Below are 20,767 nucleotides of genomic sequence, written 5' to 3'. Positions count from 1 at the left end.
CTCACCAAACTTTCATGTTCATTTTCTGTACACATCTCTGAAAATGTGTTCTTCAGCAGAGAAGCAAGACCCTATTAATACCCCTGCTGAGAAAAGGTCTGCATTACTTCCATGCTGAGACACAAAATCCAGGTATTCACTGATTCTGCTTGCACTTGTTCAATGAATTCCTTTTCTCCTCACAATTTTAAGTCAAGAATCCATATTTATACTACAAATTATGTAAAACTGTATCATAAACAAGCCCATAAGAGAGTAATTTTCAAACCTGCATAATCCTGTTCATTGACACAAATTCCAGATGATATTAGAGTCTTCACCAAGGACAAATCTCCTCTCTTAGCAGCAATATGCAGCTGAGTTTCCCCTTTTTCGTTTCTCTTAATTTTCTTCTTTCGTCCAGCTCTTGAATTACAGGTAGTGTGTACAATTACAGGTTCTTTTCTGGTAGATTCTAACAGTATATTGGGTGTTCCTTAAGAAATTTTTGCACAAAGAATGTTTAATTATAAACAGAAAATTAAGCTTCATAACTCATTTGAATTACTGTAAATGTGTGCAATACTGTTGCTTTAATTAGTCAATAACATTAACTGACTACATCAAAAGGTTAAAAAGTAGTGTGTAAGAGCTCAGACAACAAACAGACCCTAAACAAAAGAAGTTAAAGTTCAAATCTAGATGATTTAACAAGGGTGCAACAAATGTGGGATGAAACAAAAGGTAACAAGGTTAAAGTTCTACACTGTATATAGGTAGGGAGTATGTTATGTTTCTTCATGGACTGCTTTCAGGCTACCAGGCGTGGCTGCTAAACACATAAACTACACACATAAATGTATTTAAGAAACCATATAAAACTATATCAGTTCCTAATTCTGTGTCGGGAAAAGATAGATACGTGTGTATACATATATATATATACACACACATATATGTATAGGTATACATACAGATAGGTGAATATGTATCTATATACATCTATACATATCTATAAATACATAAGGTATTTTTACAGCTCTGATGTGAAAAAGTCCTGTAGGCTGATTAAAAATTTTTGATTAATGTTTAGTGGTATAGATAAATTGTCTTTTAATTAAACCTGTCCAGGATTGGACCCATAATTGTAAATAAACTTGATTTAATCCTTACTGGTTCACAGAGCAAACAACACCCACTTTAAATTTTATCATGTGATCATCAGACAGGTTCTAATTCTGAAACTAATTCAAATTATAAATTCAAATTGAAATACAAAGAAAAACACAGATTACCAAAGTACTGATTATGCATGTAGAGTAAGGACAACCCCCTTCTCAAACTACAACCAAAAAGACAAGGTATATAAATCTTCAAAAGCTCTATCATGCATGTCAGCTTTTTAAAAGCTCCTGTACTCTTCATTTTAATATCATGCTATCAATATTTTCTTAAAAATTCACAGTGGTCTTTCTCTGTTCTCTTGAAAATCTGTAATTCATTTAAAAAACCTGAAAGTGTAAGGTTTAAAATGAGCATTTTGCATGCTCTTATCCTTGGAGATTTTGTCAATTATTCCTATGAACAATTAGTTGCTGCATCTTCCTCTTCTCATCAGACAAGCTGTTTTCTCAAATATTTGCAGTCAGCAGTATCCACTGGTATCAAACATCTTCCATGATTTGACAGCTGCCTTTCTTAAGGCTCCTGCACTCTGGAAAATTTGCTTTTCCAATGTTTCCTTGAAGGTAAACTACTGAGCTTGTCATCCAAGACTATTTGGAAGAACATGAAATGATATTAGAGACAGACATTCACTGAGGATAGATCCATACTAACTTTAAACTATCCTGTTCAGGCACTGCTCCAGCCAGAATATGGCAGCATGGAGGTGACTGTAGGCTTTTCAAACCTGTCTGAAACCATTCAGGTAGTCCTCTTTGCACTGTGGGTGCTTGGCCCACACTGTATTGGCAACCAGAAAAGCTCAAGAGTTCATTTTTTAAATGAAAACTGAGATTCTAGAGCACACAGAGCCACCACATTATTAAAATACTCCTCCAATTTGAAACCTACTTTTCCATAAGATAATGTATTGTGTTTTGTCTAAAAGCTTCTGGGTCTGAACTCCCAAAGCAATCATCTGCTTTCTGGTTCTTCCTTTTTTTTCCCTTTGATTCATGGGAGAATGTCCAAGGGACTGTTTATAGACATCTAAGAAAAAAAAGGTACACAACAGCCCATTAAGCTAATGACCCTTAGCAATACTGGCAGCCAGTGAACAGAAATAATTGCAGAGTTTTCCAGTTAAATTGCCATGCACAACAGTTTGCTTCATGGCTGTTAGCAAACATTTGCAAAAGCATAATGGGACACTGGTATGTGAATCAAAATACTGGTTCTCTGTTGGATGCACTGCCAGATGGGTCATGAGCAGGAAAGATCCAAATCTTGGCAAAAACAAAGTCCACTCAGCACAGTATAAAGATAAAATGAAAAGATTACAGTAACCAGCAATCAGGCCAGATCAGGCTGACATACCTCAACAACTTCAACCTTGTGCATAAAAAAGACATTTGAATACCTCAACATTGGTCTAAGAGCAAGGCTGAACTGTAAGAAAAGAAGCAAACTGTTTGTACCTTCCTTCCCTATAAGCACATTAGGAATGTTGGGAGCCTAGTGACTGACTGTAGATGACAGCAGCTCTGCATCATTTCAGAAGAAAAATTTTTATTCAAGAATAGAATGATATAAGGAAGACCAGTGGGAGGTAGGAACAATCAGATGACATACTATGGCCAGTTAATGAAGAAAAGGCGTAAGAGAGCAAAAATCTGAAAACTCCAAAAGTAAGAAAACATTATCCCATCTTCCCTATTTTCTACTGTAATCTGAATGTCATTATCCTGGACCCCAAACTTATTAAGGCCTTCAACTGTACAAAGGGCTATACCTTCTTGCACCGCCTCTCAAATGGCAACGCTCTCCTGGTACAAAGGGAATAATTAAATTTTATCTGAACAAAATATTTCCTGAAGAATCTCTTTTGAGGAAAAAAGCAGCCTGGGAAATGCTATTTCAATGGAGACCAAAATATAAGACACAAATTCAGAATAAAGTTTTTTAAATCATAATTTTATATATAGGAGGCAAAAAATAGAAATAAAAAAAATCCAAAACCGTATTAGTGCACACAGACCTTATTATAAAGGTTCAGCAGGAACATAAGAGCTACAAAAAAGAACATCTATAGAAAAAGGAAACATTTCTACGTTTAGTGTTTGTTCTTCCAGTAATTAGCATGGGTGATGACATGTATTAGATATGCCATGGATTTTTTTTCCAGCATGATTTAAAAAGACATTCCCACAGTAGGAAGAACAAAATTTAGAAATAGAAAAGATAAGCACTGACACTGCCAAGAACTGGAAAGTAGTAAGTAACACGAAGCACCTACTCCTTTCCTTCTCCCTTCAGCTTCCAAAGGAGAACACACACTTGCAGTCCAGAAATTCAAGAGAGCAGGGACTTAAGAAGGGTTGAAAATAAGCAACCACCTGAGACAGGAAGAGGGAAGAGTGTTCTGTACCACTGAAGGTAGAAGACAAGAAGACTCTGACTATCACAGAGAAAAGGATCAGCAGGAACTTCAAACAGTTTCTTGAGTGTTTTTTGTCATGTGTAACAGGACATTGCAGAGATCGGCTGATGGTTCCTTAACTTTTAAGACTAGTGAGCATCCAGACCAAACTGAAGTCCCCAAACAGAAGGAGAGTACTCATCAAACAGAAGTAAAAAATGTGCATGTTGATGATACGTGAGCAGATGTATTTGTCCATACTGTGTGTGCATTTATGGGGGCTGGGTGTATATTTGTTATATTATTACATAACCATGCTCTTATATACACCGGTTTTAAAGAATTTAATGCACATAGGAGCACGAATCCCATTGACTTTCAAAATATTCTTGATGCTAGCATTCATTTACATCTCATTCAAAGGCAACCAAGGTTTGACCAATAAACCCCAGCAACACATAACTGCAGTTCAGAGAAAAAACTTAAATTTTTTGCTGCACACACTTGGAAAAAAAAATCAAATGTTATATCCACACACATATGCATTCACACATGCTTCTATAAACCTATATAATATATATATCTATAAATCCACCTTTTCCTATGTATGTATATGCATACACTTATACTGACACAGTAGTTATTTGAAAGAGAAGTTTTCAAAGAGCTGAAAATAGTCATAAATTAAAAAAATTGAAGAAAAAATGTCAGCAGAAAAATATTAATAACAGCTAGGAAGTATTTCACAAGATATCTCACACTCAAGATGAAAAGCTGCAGTGATTCAAAAACTAACCTAGCTTAGGAAGGGAAATACAGAGCAATAAAAAATGAGAAATGAAAAAAATGGAAACGAATAGTAACAAGTATAAATAAGGAGTTGTAGAAAACTGATGTGGAAAACAAAAGAACACAAGGAAATAGTCACAGACAGCTGAAGTCCTAAGAATGTGCTATTTTAAAAACCTATCAAAACCAGAAAAAATAATTCCCTAAGTTTTATTTGAAAGACAGAAAGAAACAAAAATTGAAAAGAGATCATAGTTTACTTTACATATAGAACATGCTGTTACATATGTATAACTTGTCTACAATATTGTGTGTAATAGTACTTACCATATTTAGCTTTCTAGAAAAATTTTCAAGCCATAAGGGTTTTATTTTAATCTAAAACATAACAATACATAAAATATTTATAAAAATACTGGAGTCTAATCTTTGTTGCAAACAGCACCTTGCACAAACCAGAAATGGCGAGAGTAAAGAGTGACATTGTAACTCTAAATTTTTTTGAAGATTAGTGACCTAAGTGATTCTTTTTGAAACTTAAGAGGAACCCCTGGCTCTTCTCTGTAAGACTCCAAGTGTGATTCAGGGTATCCAAGGAGTCTCAGAGCAGCAGGCTGAGGGCACTCACTAGCACCCCATCCACCTAACTTGCATATATCACCCAATGGCTTGTCATGGGCACGTCTGATATTGTCCCAGTCCCTCTTCAAGTACAGTTTTGAGCTCTGTCAATGAGCCCCGCTAGCTTAAGAGCAAAGACCCTCTTCTTTCTCTGAGAAAGGTGAATGCCATCTGACACCAGCAGGCCTGGTGACATTTAAACCATCCTATTACTGAAAAACCCAGAACTGTGGCAGTGACATCAGCTATGGAGTCATGTTTTAATAGACTGGCTTTGTCTGTTTCTTCCAATGTCGCGGCTCACAACTGGGAGAGTGGAAAAAAATTATCTGTGCACCAGATTCCCCTTCCAACTATCCCAAGGTCCTGAAGTCTCTTTTGATTCTCCCTGGACTATGCATTGTAGCTTTACTGCTACCCACAACGGAAAAGCAATAATGGATAATAGTCCAAGGGACAGGGACTCCTTCAAGACTTAAACATGCCACAGCTCACACTGGCCAATGGGTGTCCAACAGTCTTAATTCTAGCTCTAATCAAGGCTTATCTTGTGACACATCTTTGTACTTGCTTCTGATCAAACAGCCTTTTCTGAACCTTCTTCTCAATTTAGTTCCCAAGACTGTACAAGACCCAACTTCTTCCTTAGCCATAATCACTAACTCTAACTCAACTATCTCCTTACAAACTCACTAGCTGTTACCTACACCCAGCCCAAACAGTAGCAGTTAAGGCTTGGCAACTCATAAGATCTAGATCTAATCCTAGATTCACCACTTTTTATCCTATGGATCCTTTAAAATTCAGACTATATGCCAGTTTAAAACCAAACTTTATCCCTAGCTCTAAACCATACCTCACCCATCAGCAAATTAAGCCATGTCCCATCTTCCCTTTAGACAGACAATGACTACTGTGCTTCACATCTCCATTTCAAATTTAAAGGTAACTCCAGCCCAAGAAACAGCTGGACATCATTATCATTTATACTTCATCAATGTACGGCAACTGTGGAAGGTAAGGAGTGCTCACTGCTACTCAGGCATCAGTCGCTGAAGTCGATAGAATTACTAGCAGTAATTAAGGAAACAGTTTAACAGATGGTCTGAATTTCTCCATTTAGTGGTGATGCTACGACAAAATAATTCTTTCCTACCTGATACTGAATATCCCCTGGATTTTTCCACATAACTGGTAAGAAGTTTCCTCATAGATGGGTCAGAAGCTTCTTCTAATGCACACCTTCCCATTTTATTTTTTAATAAGGGATCAGCTCCATACCAAAGTAGTAAGTTCACCATCTAAAAAAATAAGTTTTTTAGCTCATATCTCTTCTGGCAGTATTTTCCATACTCCTTACATAGGCTTCTCTCTCTTGTACTTGACGACATGAGCAACTAAAATCAAATTTCTCTATATTCTAGTTCAAATACCCTAAGCATTCCCCTAGATAAGGCATTATCCTATCATCTTATTATTTTCATTTTTATAAATTGTTCCAGTTGCCATTAAGACAAGGTCTCCCAAAATACAGGGTAGGATTCATGGCCCCATAGCTCTTAACTGGTAGAAAATAACAGGGTATGAGCCAGCTTATCCATTTAGGACATCACAGAACACGTGGAGTTGGAAGGATCCACAAGGATCGAGTCCAACGCTCAGCCCTGCACAGGACCATTCCAAAGACTCACACCATGTGCCTGAGAGTATTATCCAAGTGCTTCTTGAACTCTCTCAGGCTTGCTGCTGTGATCGCTTCCCTGGGCAGCCTGTTCCAGGGCCCAACCACCTGCTGGGTGAAGAACCTTCTTCTAATATCCAACCTAAACCTCCCTTGACACAATTTCCAGCCGTTCCCTCAGGTCCTGTCACTGGTCACCACAGAGAAGAGATCAGTGCCTGCCCTCCTCTTCCTCTCACAAGGAAGTTGTAAACTGAAATGAGGTCTCCCCTCAGTCTCCTCTTCTCCAGGCTGAACATACAAAGTGACCTCAAGGTCCTCAAGGCCCTTCACCATCCTCGCTGCCCTCCTTTGGACACTCTCTAAGAGCTCAGTATCTTTCTTATATTGTGGTGCCCAAAACAGCACACAATATTTATTCAAGGTGAGGCCACCCCAGTGCAGAGCAGAACAGGACAATCCCCTCCCTTGACCAGCTGGTGATGCTTTGCCTGATGCCCCCCAGGACACAGTTGGCCCTCCTGGCTGCCAGGGCACTGCTGATATCTACTTTAGGAGAAAAGAAATTTTGTTCTAGATGTGTTGATTGTGACTCCTGAGACTGCAAAGGGGAGCTTTGACAGCTATTTCAGATATGCAAGATATATCTGATCAAATTAAACCCATTCTGATGGTCTTATTACCAATATTATGATTTTTGTACAAATATAAAGCCTGATTTTGTTCTTATTCAAGAAATGACCTTTTTAGCAAAATGTTCGGCCAAGCTTTGCAGGCATGGGACATGGGAAATTTACAATCTGATTGTTTCATTTCTGTGGGTAACCCTGCAATCTTATTCCACCACTAGTGTGATTTTACTTGTACCTCTGCTTTTGTCCCTTCAGCACGTTATAATTTCAGACTGACCTTGACTTACATCCTCCATCCATGTGTTTGAGTCCCTCATTATTTCTAACCAGACTGCTAATGAGAAAATTGTTAGTGACATTTTCTCAATTCATACATGCTCCTAACAATAGAGTAAAATAAAATGGGGTCAACCAAGAGCAAACCTCTGGATTTTTTCAACCAGTAATGTTGAGAACTCTTCTTCCACAACTGTGATCATACACACTTGCATGCTCTTCCCCTTAACTGTACTAAAAAAATCTTTCCTATACTTACCATTTTTCCTGAAATAAATTAATTTGGCATATTGCAGGCACAGAAAGTAATAAAATTGTAGATAAAAGGCATGTTTCCAATCTACAGTAATAATGCAGCTTTGAAAAAACAGCTTCAAATACTATGTTACCAAAAGCCTGAATCACCATCACTATCACTGTTTTGTTGCTAGTCAGAAACAACAAAAATTAAGTCTGACAGATCACTGCAGCAAGACAATTTTACTGATAGTGAGCAAACAGAGACTGAGTAAACACAGCATCACCAGATAGTACCATTCCCTCTGGACATACCAGCTTGCATAAGTCTAACTCAGCTCTGTGCTGAATGATCTTGGTGTGCCTCAAGTGACCTAGTTGAAATGACTGTTCTTCCAATATCATTCTAGTTGATGGCCCCTAAATATTACTTGCAGAGATGCAGAGTTCTTCATGCATAACCATGGACATGGTGTGTTAGGTACAGTCACAGAACACAGAAATATTTCATGAACCCACAATAGTCTGTGATGCACAAGCTGAAAACCATTCCTGGGGCTCTCAAGTCTCAGAAAAAATTATTAGCTGGAAGTCCACCCTTCCTCTTTGCTCCAGGGAGATTTGTGAGGAAACAGAATAAATTTCATCTCAGTTGTGAAAAGAGCAAAACACCCCACAAAAAAAATACTTAAAAGATCTTGGAAATCAATAACTATTGGGCAGCAAACGTGCACTTCCAGAGAAAGAAAATGCAAGCAGATAAAAGGGACACATAGAACTCCTACATAAATTTGGGTCACCCTAGAAATATGCACAGACATGCCAGCTGGAGGCAAGCACTGCCAGACTGAAAGAGGATCCACAATTCAGACACAGGTTTATGAAACCACAACATTTGGCGACAAATCTTACAATTATTTCACATTCGCTATTCAGTTAACTTTCAGTTTTAAGACTATACAAAATATAAAGCCATGCCTTCATAACCCTCCATGCTACATGTTAAAACAGGGTGTGCATGGCTGTGGCAGTGTGCCATACATGTGTGATTATAAAATCACGTATCAAACAGTAGCAATCTATTCCTCAGTAGTACACTGTCCCCAACAGTTAGAAAAACAATTAATTTCTCCTTCGGGAAAAATCCTGTGGAATGGTTTGAACAGAAATCAAGCAGGAAGGACTTGCAAGCTCCTGAATTTGCCTATAATCTGAAAAGACCAGCTACATGCAAAAACATTATGTGACCTTCTGGACTCAACAACAATAATCTGTATTACTAAATCATAATTTGTGTTCAATTTGGAATATACCTCATAATGGCCTTCTTTAACTGCATCTTGCAACGGTGTTATTTGTTCCTTTTCTGCAGCATTAACATCAGCACCTGCTTTCAAAAGCAGATTTGCTATCCCATAAAAGCCTTCCACACTTGCTATATGTAGTGCAGTCAAGCCTATGAAAAAGAAAAGCATGTATTTCACATTTGGGTAAAAAAAATTCTAAAAATTTATGTCAGTTTTAGGTTGCCTATTTGATAAAGATTTCAGAGCGCATACTGAAAAGGTACACACTGATGCATTACAGTAAGTTGTATGAAGAAATATTTATGAAAAAGTCACAAGGGTTGGGAGATCTCTTGCTTTTCACAAAATTTGCACCTACTGAAGAAGCAGACGCTGCTGTAACAATATTAGTTTTAGATTTGGTAGTTCTGTTATGAAATGAGAGAATTATTTGACCCATATCTTGGTAACTTCTCCTGGAACAAAACATATATGCTGTTTTAAGAACAACATAGTTTTTCATGGCACTCTTAATTTATATAGCTATGCTGAAGAAAGTTAGTAAGAAGGAAGCTAAAAAATAAAGATGTGAACTACTACCAAACAGAAATGTTTTTTAAGACTACCCAAGAATAATTTGAGTGTCCAAATAAATTAAAATTCCCTACTGAAATTCCATCTTCATTCCTAGCTATATGGAATAAGCTTCACAACAGAATTCTACTCTATGAAAGAGGTGTTGAGGAAAAACGGGGAATATAAGCCTTTGAACTGAGTTTAGCATAGCCATGCATCAGCTCCTTAAACATGTAGGGTGAGAGAAATAAGAAAAAACAGAGCGGATTTTCCACTTCCTGTCTTCCAACTCTCAAATCAACATGCCCTCCAGAAGACCATTTTGATCAACAGTCTTACTCTTCAACAATCTTCCATTATCAGAAGGTTGTTGTCGGGGCCTAATTCACATACTAAATATGTGAATTAATAAGGCTTAATGAAATTCTTTTGCCACCATAGAGCAAAATTATCTTAATTTCACTGGAGAGAGAAATTCCGAAGGCTCTCTTATACACAGCTGAACCTGGAATATTGTATATTCCTACAAATTGTGTTTATTATGAAATCTGTTAAGGGGAGAATTAAAAGGTTCACTTAAGGGAATGTATTAATTTTTTCCCTCAGTAAAACGTATCCTCTATCTGATACAATAATAAGGCCCCAAAAAACTGCACCTACAACACATTCAATTAATAATTCTTAGGGATTAGCGACATGAGACAAGGATGCTGTGCATGCTCCAGATCAAGAAGAAACACAAGTTTCACTGCAACTGTTTTTCAGATCCCTTCAGACACTCTGAATCAAGACTCAAACTAAGAGCACAAGACAGCATTTCTAACATGCTGTTCATATCCTACATGCTGATGTCCAGGAAATAAAAAGGAGAAAAAAAACCCCAAACCAAACAACAGAAGATCACAAGAACTCAGCAAAGTACTGAAGCAGAATATTGTAGCACAGGAATAAGGAAAAATACTAGGCTAAAATATAGATAATCACTGGTGAGAGGCTTTAAAGGAAGAGAATAGGTACAGAGGCAGAATATAATTCGGAACAATGACTCCCAAAGAGATCAAGATGAAAGTGCATGTCAAAATGGCACAGGTCTGGCAACTACTTCTTCCTGACTACACCTGCCTCATTAAAAAAAAAAAAAAAAAGAAGCATTGCGATGGATGAAAAGACAGAATGGGAGAGATATGTGGCCTGGAAAAGCATTAATGGAGTCTGAATGGACTTTTTACTCACTGAATAATCCACCCAGCAGACTGGCAGTTTTTCCCCAGTTTGCTGTTGTGTGCTTATGAACCCTTGTACACCCCAGTTTATTGTCAAAATTTATAGATCCTGCTGTACCTCCATATTGTCCCTATTTCTCCCTCAGGCTTCCCCTTTGAAAGCTGTTTATCTCTTCTTCTCCTCTGTCTTCCCATGCCTCTGTTACTGATAAGCTGTAGCTATCACAGTGCAGAGAGAGCTACAATTAGTCAACCCCCTCTGATATTCGAGAGTTCCACCCATCTCTCCCCTGTCCCCCTACCACATCTTTCCCTGAGCTGTCAATCTCTTGCACCTCCCTGGCTTAGCGTCCACCCCTTAAACCGCGGTTTTTTAAACCCTTGTTTCCCTTGAATAAATTGGCATTGCATCACGAGACCTCAACTGTGTCCGAACCCTAACCGCAGTGCTCGGTCCAAATTTCCCCTATCCCTGTGGACCGAGGCAAAGCATGGCCAGGTTAACCTCTCATCTCTTCAAGGAGTACAACTACAAGATACTTTGTGCAGCTGTGCTGTTTTTGCACTAAAAAACCAGCAACCAGAGCCTGGGGAATGAAGAAATCGTGGCCTGGCAAAACATTAAAAAGGTAGAAAAAGGAAGCAACTGTGACAGCAAAAACCAGAAGCAGTGCACTTTGGTATGCTTGCCTACTGTGGCTGCACTATCAGCACTTCTCTGTCGTCAGCATGGGGCTTTGAACCACACCAACAAAATATTTTCTCACAAGTTAATACATATTATGAGTCACTCTGTTAGCTCAAACATCTGTACTCCAAAAGTCTGAAATCTGCTGCTGACCCAATCTATCTCCCAGTATATTCCAGAAGACAGATAATTTTTAACTTAATTTTGGAATGTTATGTGCCTGCATTATGCAATAGCCTATAACTGCAGAATGTGAGTGTCTTCCTTTCCCACAGAACAGTTGTGAAATCCTAACCACTAGCATGGTATGAAAACACTCTAAGAAATGATGTTTTCTACCAAATGAGCCAGTTGTCTGAAACAATCTTTTCTTTTGTTGTGGAAGTTTATCAGATATTACGGGAGGAGATGGGGAAGTGCAAATAAGAAACAGCCTTATATTTGAAAAAACCAAGTGATACTTAAGGTGCAAAGCCTTTGACACAGAGTATCACACATGAAACTGGATAAGGTGAATTGCTTCAAACAAAACATTAACAGCCGGCCACTATTTGTCATTCCTTTTTTTTCATGCCCAAGATGAAAGAAAAACGGAAAATACCAAGTAGTCACAACTTTCTTAGAAAGTTAGGACAATGCCGAATTATAAAACTACAAGTTCCCTTAAGATCTAATGGGCAAAATAAAAGTCCCTGGAAAATTAAACTGAAAAATCTACATCTTGGTGTCTCAAGTTGGTCACTGAAGTGGACAAAAATAACCCCAACTTTCAAACCCATGAAGTTGATTATTTAATTAGGGACTGCTTTGTGATAAGCAGGCACAGAACTGTTGAATTAAGGCTAAATAAACCTGATTGCATCACTACGTAATTTTTAAAGTGCTTACTTTTCCCTCCAAATTTTCTTTTCTCATATAGTTTTATAAGTAGATCTATGTATTTTACCATGAACAAGTACCAAGTGAAACCAATAAAAATATAATAATTTACTGACCAGTAACAAACCTACAGTCTTGCCCACTGCACAAACTCATAATATACGCTTTTATTAGTTACAAGTGGATACTTCATTGAAAATAGTATTTTAATACAATTGCAACTTACCAGAATAATCCTGAGCGTTTACATTTCCACCAGCTTTTATGATCTTACGTACGAGGTCTACATCTTGATGAGTAACAGCTCTATGCAGTAAATTCTCACCATACACATTCCTTCTGTGGATTGCTGAAAGTGTAAGAGGGCGAGCCAGACCCTTACCAAAGGCTTCTCGTTCTGAAAGATAATGTTAAAAGCTCTGTTGTGCAGAAAAATACCTTTTCTCTCTTATTTTGGCACTTTGTATTACAGTTGGTAAATGATCTTTCTGAAGAAACAAATGCTCATTCAATCTAGTAGAAATGAGTATCTCAAAAAACACATCACCAGTTAAATAATAATACCATTCAATAAAAGATGCCATAGGGAATTCCATAACAAAAATGCAACTGAAATGCAACACACAGAAATATGACTTTGTAAAGGTATGTTAACTTTAGACTTCTTCCTTTCTAATGACATTTTTGCAAAGTGCATTGCTTCCCAACAGATGATAAAACTGCTATTCTGCAATACAAATCATTGTAAGGAGACCATCTCAATAACTAAGTCAGTTATTCAATAATTTAACTTTTAAGAAAAGTCAAATTTATCAACCATTATTTTGTAATAATTTTTCTTTTAAAACCTCTGCTTTGTGAGGAAGTATTTACATTCGGATAGTGATTGAGATTAGCTCCCTCAGACTACCTTTTCCTATTACTTCACAACCAGCTCAGCCTTTTCTGCAAGGAGTGAAAGGTGAATATAAGGCCTAAATGTAAAAAAATAAAATGTAAAAGATACTATTTTTAACTTTTAGTTTATTATTTTACAAAACAAATGCTATCTCCCATTATGGACTCATCACCGTTTTCATCTTGGCTGAAATTATTTCCAATACATAGATGAGCTCTTCTGTACTTCACTAGCCATTCCAGCATCCCTTAAAACTGTGGAGAAGAGCATCCTGGCTACTGCATCTGATGAAAAACAGAGAGGGAAGAAAGAAGGGAAGAAGAACAGCAGAACTGCCTGCAGGAAAATACAGTACACACCCTAGGCCATTACTTCATCTACTAATGAAAATGCTTGGGACAGCAGGCTACATACACTGCTCCTCTCCACAGGCTGTAGCAGGTGTGTCTTGCTGGCCCTAAAACTCTGCCCAGGTGTCAGAAATAGACCTTAAAAACCATAGTTCTTCTAGAGCTGTAACTCACGCAGCCTGATGTCTCTGGTTTGTGCATGGTGATATACTGTGAGCTCAGACTAATTCCCAAACTTATTAAGTTCTTGAGTCTAGGTAGATTTTTGGAATCTAACAGATATGGGTTTACTCAGGACCTTCCCTCAGTTGAGCACATGGACAGTCCCTCTCATCTACCTGCCCAGCCTTGCAAGACCTTAAGCATTTCAGATATGCAGTCACTAGTCAAAGCTGGTCTAAACTAGCCAAGCAGCTCAGGAGGGATTAAACTGCACAGATATACACAGAACAAGGCGCAGTTTTATGCTGCAATTTACCTGATTCAACTTCCTCCTTCAAGAGGACCTATTTCCCATCACTTCCACCTTGCCTTCCCTAGTGCCTTCCATGTCCCTGACCTTGTGCCAGCCCAAATGAAACTTATCATCGGGCTGTTTTCTCAGAGAATTACCAAACTAAGATGACTCATGGGCTCTTGATTGCTAGGCCTGACGCAAAAGGGAGATAAACTTGCTACACTGGTGTAACGCAAAGCTACCTCTACAGGCATTGCAACTCTTTCTGCAGAAATCATGCTAAAGAACCAACAGCCTATTTATTGAGTGGAAACTATTAAGTCAGTTTGAAAAAGAGGAGCAGCTACTCATTCAACTTTAAATCTCATCAACATAGAGCTTCTACCATGAATACTTAAAATCCTGCAAAAGAGAAGGTTTGTTAACTGGAGGCAGAATTCTTCTCATTTTGTAAGATCTATAATGTAGCTGTTACAGTTCAAATACTTCCAAACTTTGTAAGATGTTTAAATGACTGTAGATTCATGGATAAATCCCAACTAAGTGGCCTTTAAAAAAAAAAAAAACCAAAACAAAAAAACCCCACAAAAAACAACTTTTAAGATCCCAATCTTAAAGGTGCTGGAGTGAGGACATAAGTGAGGAGATTCTTTATCCTCCTACAAAATTCCTCATTGAGGTAAAGAACTTGTCTGCATGTATCTTCAAAGGATGAAAAATAGTAATCTTTCTGTCTGACAAAGCACATCGCAAAGAAAAATACTTTACAAGATGCTCCATAACTGTGGTAGTGAAGGCCCTATAATCCTGTAGACAGGATAACAACATCAGGCATTCAAAATAGAATAAACCGTTTTGTAGAGGCCAATTCTTGCGGATGGCAGAGCCCTGAGAATGAAGTTGCACACAGAACACTAAATGACAAAAGGATATATAAATGCGTGTCATTTATATACTTTTTCACTCTGCATGAAAACATTTCTCTTCTTGTCAGAATACACTGTAATTTTTTTTCATATAAAACACTGTGATAAAAATTGCATCCTGAAAAACTCATGATTCTTAAGGAGTTTATGCAAACAAGTCAACTGTTAGGTTGCTAATATGAAGGTTTTCAGAAGTGAGGGAAATTATCAATAATTTTAATTATTAAAATGAATGTTTCTACCACCTTTTAGAAAGAAATTCATGCCACAATATGTTGGTAAGGTTATTAATTGTATTTGATTCAGTACAGTTGTTCAAATAATAAAATAATCTGTATGATAACAGTATAGAATATCTTACTCCGTTTGTTGTCAATTCTCTTGCTCCTCCGATTAGCTTCTGTATACTCATTCAGAATTATTTCTTGCCATATTCTGGTTTCTAGATTCTGCTTGTCTTTAGAAGTAGATTTCTGAATTTTACTGACAAGAGATTTGCTTAGAATCAACAAAATTATTCTCTATATAAAACAATGTTTACAGTAGAGGTGATAATACGAACGTATCTGATTTTAAAAGGAAGTAACAGCATGCAAGTACACAGGCTAACTTAGGTAGTACTTAATAAAGAGTAAATCAGAGGAGAAACGAACTTCCAGATCTTTTAATAAAAGGTAAAACCTTTACTTTTTGATCATTTTAAACTCACTCACATGACAAATGAGTATTCTATATGCATTGTATTTATTACATTAATATTTTTAAAAAATTAAGAATATTATGCATTAATTTCTCATACTCAAAATCCTTGAGTTTGTTTCATGTTATACTGCCACTGTGAGACACTCTCTGCTGAGTCTCTTCAAGTATTTTATCATGAGAGGAAACACAATCACAATCTCTGTACCTTCTTGAGGAGGTCTCTCTCAACTTCTTCACCTACCTTGATATTGTTTGGGCTGTTTCTGCACATGCTATAAGCTCCACTGAATGTGAATGTCCCTCACCAGTTTGCTTTTTACTAGAGGTGGCATCCCAGTAATCAGGAATTACTTCTTTCTCTCTCTGCTGATCACCCACAGGTTGTGATAAAAAGAAAGAAATATTACAAGCAACCAGTAAGCATGCAGTAAAACAAGAGCTGTATATAAAAGAGCTCCAAGAACACTTATAAATTGTATGTGTCCTCACAGACAACAGAGGTGTTGCTTAAGTGAATAACTGGATTTCTACAGATAAGAGAGACAAAGGCTGCCATAGGAGAGGCACCCCTGAAGTAGTATGCCATACCATGTGCTCCTGACAGAAACAGCCAAGAGAATTAGATACTCAGAATCACAACTTAAAACATAAATCTCGGCTGGCTGACAGCAAACAAAAGCTGTTCTATCTGAAAGTTATCCAGACATATGAATTGACTTAACAGACTCATTTCAGTTTCCTATAGACACAAGCTCCTGTCCTAAAAAGTTAGATCATGTTTTAGATGTCTTAAGCTGGCCCATCTTATCTCACCCTTGCAGAAGCCTAGAAACAGACACAGGGTAAGAACCATGTTTCACTCGAAGTTCAGAGACTCCCAACTGAGAAGTTATTTCTAAAGACACACCATCCGTTAGCTACAGACACTACTGATGAGATTCACTTTACTAACCTTCAGCCTTCTAAAAGCCAGGCAACTAGATATCACTAAGGCATCCTCATTACCCCCACTACTGAATAAGAGGAAGAGTTACTTTCAAAGATGATAGTGATTTACTCATCCTAGGGGGTGCAATTGATTCGTGTATACAAGAGACTTATCCTAACAGTAATGGAGAGAAATCCCAGCCTAAAGACAGGTCATCCCATGCAAGTTAATTTGAGTTACTTGAGTTTATTCCCTGTTTTAGCCAAGTGAGTGTAACATGCTGTTGTGTACTGCTCAAGCTGCTGAAACCTGGGTACTCATTAGTTCATTACTCACTTGAGTAATGCTGAAAGCTTTTAGGACACATCCTCAACACACATGCATAGGAATTCTTTCTCAGTGACATGGGAGGACTTGTCAGTCCTTTCCTGGGATACTGACAGAAATGGAGAATTCATTGATTAATTTTTTTAATTGACATATTTAGCAGAGAAGCTACTGAAGAGGTGAATTGCTTTCCCAGAAGTGGTCCTCCTGGATCAAGGGATGATGCATACCAACCTGGGATATGGGGTTGTTTAGCCTGGAGAAGGGGAGGCTGAGGATGGCCCCTATCACTCTCTGCAACTACCTAAAAGGAGGTTGTAGTAAGGTGGGGACTGGTCTCTTCTCCCAGGTAACAAGTGACAGGATGAGAAGAAATAGCTGGAAGTTGTGCCAGGGCAGGTTTAGATTGGATATTAGGAAAGATTTCTTCACTGAAAGAATGGTCAGGCATTTGAATAGGCTGACTAGGGAAGTGGTGGAACCATCATCCCTGGAAGTGTCCAAAAAACATGTGGATGTAGCACTTGGGGATATGGTTTAGTGGTGAACAGGGTGGTTCACAGTTGGATGGTTGGACTCGATGTTCTTAAGAAGTCTTTTCCAACCTTAATGATTCTATGGCACTTGGGGAAAATCAAATATGTTACTTTACAAAACTATCACAGCAGTACTTTTTGATGGTTAGAGAAGAAGAAGAAAACATTTCAATGAAAAGAAACCTCACGCTTGCTTTATAAGACATCATATACTAAAATAAATGGGCTCTCCTCTTTAGGGCACTTGTTTCACCACAACAAGAATACTCGGAAGAAACAAAAATGGGAAAAGACCAAGGTGAAGAATATACTGTTAGAATTCAACAGTTACTAACATATTAACTGGGATTTTTTTTCTCATTAAATTGCCTCCTTACTTCCTGCCTTCGAGAACACCAGGTGAAGACACAAAAAAAAGAAGCTAAAATTGAGTATTAATCAACAAGAGGTTATAGATACCCATTTCCACAAGACCCTGCTTCATAATCTTAACTGTGATTTTGAGTAGATCTATACATAAAGCTTCACACAGCTGCGCTACAAATTTCAGAAATCAACATGTCACTTAAAAAGCTTTGTAAAGTGCTATAGTTCTGAGACAATTATATGACAGACCTTTCAGCACCTTGAAATTGCCACCTCTGTGGCACATTTTATTACATGCTATGATATTCAGTTAATACTGCTATGAAAAGACAGAATTAACTCATAGTTTTTGGATGCTTTATACCATTGTGGGGAAGCAAAGTGGTTGTAAACCCACTTTAAATAGCTGGCTATACACAACTGATCATTGATTTGCAGCTCCAGATTATTCAAAGACAACACAGAGCAGACAATCAGATTACAGGTTTACAAGAGATGCCTATTACACTTTGTAGCATATAGATACATCTATGTGTCATCCTCTTTCCCTTATTATAATCTAAACAGGAAGAGATTATGGCATTGCTTTCCTTTCATGCTCCTCTCCAGATTTTTGCATTTCAATACAAATGACCTATTCCAGAACACCTTTGCAGCACAAGGCATAACAAGAAGGATCACACGCTGTATCCATACATACACTGACTTCTTCAGGGGAGGACATGGACATAAAACCACGCCTTAACTTTTTCATCAAGTCTCACATAAGCACAACTAAATCAAATAAATACACTTCTAAACACATGTGTAAAAAATCCCCATTGAGTAACCTTTCCAGTCTACAGAAAAGACACAGCTGAATTTATTTTATAGTACTTGCAAAGCGTTTGTATGTTACAGCAGTGAGAACTGTGACAGAAGAAAACAGCACACTATAGCCAGGAGAAAAAATAGAACTGTATGGGGTAGGAACCTTGAGTTTTTGAAATTCCCATGCTGATTCTAGACTTCCACATCAGTCACTGAATTAACTTTAACAGTATTTCCTGTCCCAGCAGGCTGAACTTTTTCATCACATGGATATATCAAAAACACATTACTGGACTTTTAAAACAAAAACAACTTAAATGATTTAAACATGCAAATTACTTATGCCAGTTTATTCTTTACTAAGATTCACATCTCTAAGTAATTTGGCTACTATAAAACATTTTATGATAAACAGGGATTTCCAAATATGAATTAAATAGTGTATATACTTGCTCATTTGTTATCCTCTGAGAGTCAGATCCTCTGAAGGCATTTATTTCTTTCACCTGACTTGTAGCAAGTTGAGGGTCCATCATGTTTGTTATTTGTGTACAGTCATCATCTAATTGGGGAATGCTGGGTTCTGAATTTAGCTGCTCTCCCTCGGTGTTAAGCTGTCTCTCAATTGGCACTATAGGAGTGATAGGTTGTACCACAGATCCTGACAAAGCATCCAGAGGCCTCACAAGCTCTACCGGCAGGGCATCACTGCTCTCAGCTGCTGATGGATCAGTGGAAAAGGCATGACCCTGACACTCTAACTTGTCAGGCAATGGGTTTATCACTTTAAGACTCTCAGAATCACCAGGGGATGTTAACACAGCGCTGCCGTCAAATCCACCAGTCTCTATACTCTGTTCAGTGAATACATCCACGAAAATCTTCCTTGGGGATGTCAGAGAAAGATTTGTATCATTATTAAGGGAATGCTCCTCTACTATGTTATCAATGTCAATAGTGGTCACACAGGTTCTGTGGCAATCATCTAAAACATGCTGAAATGTATCTTCTGGTGTCTGTTCGTTTAGAACTGTTACGTCTTCCACAGGGCCATCTAGACAGAGGCTTATTTCTGGAGAGAGATCTTCATTACTTAATTTTTGTGAAATCTAAAAATTAAAACAAAAAAAAGTTCACGAAAAGTAATGGAACAACTTTTTCTACAAAGCATTTAATTAATATTCACTTTAGAAGTCATCTACATATATACATATATATGTATATTTTATTATCAATTTTTGCATAAACTACAAGACTCAAAGCCCTCCTTCACACAATTGCAAGAAGACTGAGGTCTCAGTTTCAAAAGTAGAGCACTTCAGCTCTTGACTTTCATAGCAATGAAAATCCAGAGCAAGAGAGACTAGATCTGTTAAAGATACTGTGCCATTGCCAGTGACCTGAGGGTATTAAAAGGCTCTAAAAGAAAGTAATTAAAAATTTCTGTCAAGTAGAAATAATGAAAATGAGCATATTCATAATAATAAGAAACACGTAGTTAGTAAAACATAACATATGAGTTTTGACCATGTGTATCCCACACAAATGTGGAACATCTGTGCCTCACGAACTTCAGTTCAAAAGCTTAGGAGTTCAAGTTATTTGAGTTTCCACACTGAGTACAGAACATAAAGGCACAACTGTTCTTGGAAAAGTAATACTGCTTCTGTTTTTCTAACCACTTTGAGCTGCTTTCAACAGATGCACCCATTTTTATTCCAAAACATAGGTTTTTTATTTTTTTCCCTATCCTTGTTTCAAATGTTCTGCAGAAGAAAGTATGGTGCCTCCACCAACCTAAACCATATTTTTTTCCATATAACATTTGTATATAATAGTGCTCTTACTTAGTAATACTGCTCTTAAGAAAATACCTTTCAATGCATTTTTAGAGTCTTGCTGCCAGCAAGTGGTAATACGGGGCAGTGCAAGAAACCTTTAACCACTGGTAACATGATTTCAATAAAGCTCACACACAGTAAAACAGGGCAGAAATCTGACAGCATTGAGTCACATG

At 37.6% G+C, this 20,767-nt stretch overlaps 1 protein-coding gene across 15 annotated transcripts in view; it reads right to left on the bottom strand.

Moving 5' to 3' along the window:
• The window catches only part of ANKRD31 (ankyrin repeat domain 31), a 62,039-nt gene that overhangs the window by 28,595 nt on the left and 12,677 nt on the right, over positions 1-20,767 (bottom strand). For 13 of the 15 annotated variants that reach the window (XM_032676767.1, XM_032676765.1, XM_032676752.1 and 10 more), the window contains 7 exons: positions 19,200-19,859; positions 16,025-16,149; positions 15,443-15,564; positions 12,677-12,847; positions 9,112-9,254; positions 6,129-6,273; positions 269-475 (listed from right to left, as the gene is read on the bottom strand). In XM_032676767.1, the coding sequence (XP_032532658.1) occupies positions 269-475; positions 6,129-6,273; positions 9,112-9,254; positions 12,677-12,847; positions 15,443-15,564; positions 16,025-16,149; positions 19,200-19,859 (1,573 nt within the window). The remainder of the gene's footprint in view (positions 1-268; positions 476-6,128; positions 6,274-9,111; positions 9,255-12,676; positions 12,848-15,442; positions 15,565-16,024; positions 16,150-19,199; positions 19,860-20,767) is intronic. The other 2 variants (XM_032676753.1, XM_032676759.1) reach the window with 2 other exon arrangements.

The sequence above is a fragment of the Chiroxiphia lanceolata genome, chromosome Z (assembly GCF_009829145.1).
Source record: "Chiroxiphia lanceolata isolate bChiLan1 chromosome Z, bChiLan1.pri, whole genome shotgun sequence".
In the NCBI taxonomy this organism is placed as follows: domain Eukaryota; kingdom Metazoa; phylum Chordata; class Aves; order Passeriformes; family Pipridae; genus Chiroxiphia; species Chiroxiphia lanceolata.
The sequence above is the reverse complement of the archived record's forward strand: the minus strand, read 5'-3'. Positions and strand labels throughout refer to the sequence as shown.